At 34.2% G+C, this 2,395-nt stretch overlaps 1 protein-coding gene across 1 annotated transcript; it reads right to left on the reverse strand.

Annotated features, from left to right (window-relative positions):
- Positions 1-241: 241 nt before the first annotated feature.
- On the reverse strand, positions 242-1,063 carry LOC107949734 (pectinesterase inhibitor 4). The gene has a single exon (XM_016884488.1). The coding sequence runs from the start codon at positions 1,012-1,014 to the stop codon at positions 400-402; it is 615 nt and encodes a 204-aa protein (XP_016739977.1). The 5' UTR covers positions 1,015-1,063; the 3' UTR covers positions 242-399.
- Between the last annotated feature and the right edge of the window lie 1,332 nt (positions 1,064-2,395).

The raw sequence follows: 2,395 nt of genomic DNA on the forward strand, positions 1-2,395 counted from the left end.
TAAAACGAAGTATAATAAATTAAAAATCGAAATATATCTAAATTTAAGAATAATTCTGAAAGAGTAGCACACATACCAATTATAGTAAGACTTGATCCTAGAGTATGAAGATTCCAATATCTCAACCTTTACTAACACGATGGAAGCCTTGTTAACAATGAATATAATGTTTATATGTAATTGTGTAGGAATTATTTTCGTTATTCTCGGTATGCCAAAACATGTAAGTTACCTATAACGGGCAGCATATGTCATATTGCAACAAATTATATTACATCGATAATGCATGTATGTAAAAGATCAGAGCACCCTTCCCCCAGAACTAACTTGGAGAATATACTCAAGCATACATGTTATTAAACAAAATAAAAGATGGAAGTTATTAATGAAAACACTAAATCAGTAATCCAGAAGATTAAAAAGAGCCAAACAATTGCTGGTCAATTGAGCAAGATACAACACACTCTTATTGATTGTGTTCTTAACAGCTTTGCTTACTTTCTGGCCATCAAATTCATCGGTGCATGTGTACTCATCCGTCAAGACAGCGCTCACCCAAGTTTTTAAATCATTCATCTCATCAGCCTTGTGACCCGAGCCTTGTAAATTAGCCAATGTCTTCAAGGATTTCTCCAGCTCGTCGATGGCCTCGCCTGTAGTTTCAGCGCAATCATGGATGATTTCTTTCTCGGACGGACTCAATCCCTTCATTTTTGACAACGAGTCTATCGATGAAGATGCATTGTATGTGGCATTTAGAGTGAAGGACAAGGCGATGTTGCAAAGCTTGTTGGTATCGGTTTTAATGGCGGACGCACTGGGAGATAGAGCTTTGTAGCAAACTTTGGGATATGTGGTTGAATTGCAGGCGGATTTGATAAATTTTTTGTAAGTTTTGGCACTAGCTTTGTTAGTAGTAGCAGCTGAGACAGTTTGCATGGAGGTGGACATGAGAAGAAGAAGAAGAATGGAAAAACAAAACATGAAGACTAATTGGAAAGATGAGCTTGACATTGTGAAACTTTTAACTTCGTTTCTACTCAGATATCTATCTTGTGTATTGGTGATGCAGCATGGAAATATGGATCGCTACTTATTTATAGGCAAAATTAGAATAATTTCAGGTGAGGTGACCCTAATTAATGTTTTAATTAATTGGTTTTTATTTATTTGCACCACCAATAACAATCTTTTGATTCTTGATACGTCCTATAATTATCGATTAGTTTATGACAATGTTATGATCACACTAGAGTACAAATCAAAACTAGAAAATAGATTGAAATAAATTTGTTGAAATTAGAACGTGTAAATGACAACCGATCAGATGATAATAAATTATAATTAATCCAGAGATATATACTTAGATGCTTAGGTTGTTTACACATCTAGCTTGCACTGGCACACAATCACAATCACAATCTCCCGCATATAATAGTATTATGTATTATTATGAAAATTATCTTTTGATTCTTTATTATTTAATTAGTTGTCTAACAAAAGATACGGTACAGCAGCCGAGCTGCAGTTCCTTCAATTTAAATATAAGCTTTGTTTCTGCTGCTAATTGCGGGTGGCCTACCGGGTCCTCGCTGTGATTTTCTATGATACGTATTGAATTTAGTGCTTTAAGTGTAGTATATTCATTTATAAATTTGTAATATTTTCAAACAAATTGATTAATAAAATAAATTCGTTGATTACATGGTTTTTGTAAACAGATTGTCCTCATATGGTTTTTGTAAGCAAAGTAAAAAGGAAACAAATATTTCTCATTGGTTGTCTAATGTTTAAACCAATACTAAGCGTTATTACGTGGTCGGATCGTAATACAGAAAGACAACTTGTATTAGTAGACGAACCAAAATCTGTCCTTAGTCTAATCGGAAATTAGCAAACCGGTTGAAAGACTAGTATGTCGTCTATCAAGTCCAATTGATGAGATGCTTTATCTTGGACTTCGGAGCGGATGACTCCTAGAAGATAAATACACAGATGTGATTGACTGAATTGACAGTACATCGGACTGGACCTAAGAAGACTAGATCTTGAATCTGTTTATAAATTTATTCACTTAGTGTGACATACTTAAATCTTGAGTGGATGACGGACTATGTATGTGTGACTCATACACTTTGATGTAAGTAAAAACCTAAGTTTGAATAGATAAGGAACCGAGAGCTGGTGCGTTAGGTGTACGACATTTGCAGTATGTAGCATCATTTACAATAATGAAATTCATAACCCTAGACATGGGTAAATGATATCATCTCATTGACATTACATGGTTGATGAAAAGTAAACGTGGCCATGAGTCGTTCATCTTTGTGATGAATGACTTAATCACTATTTGATAGTAATTGAATTTTCATTAAGGAAGATGTAATGGTTACCA

Source organism: Gossypium hirsutum, chromosome D03, assembly GCF_007990345.1.
Source record: "Gossypium hirsutum isolate 1008001.06 chromosome D03, Gossypium_hirsutum_v2.1, whole genome shotgun sequence".
Taxonomy (NCBI): Eukaryota; Viridiplantae; Streptophyta; class Magnoliopsida; order Malvales; family Malvaceae; genus Gossypium; species Gossypium hirsutum.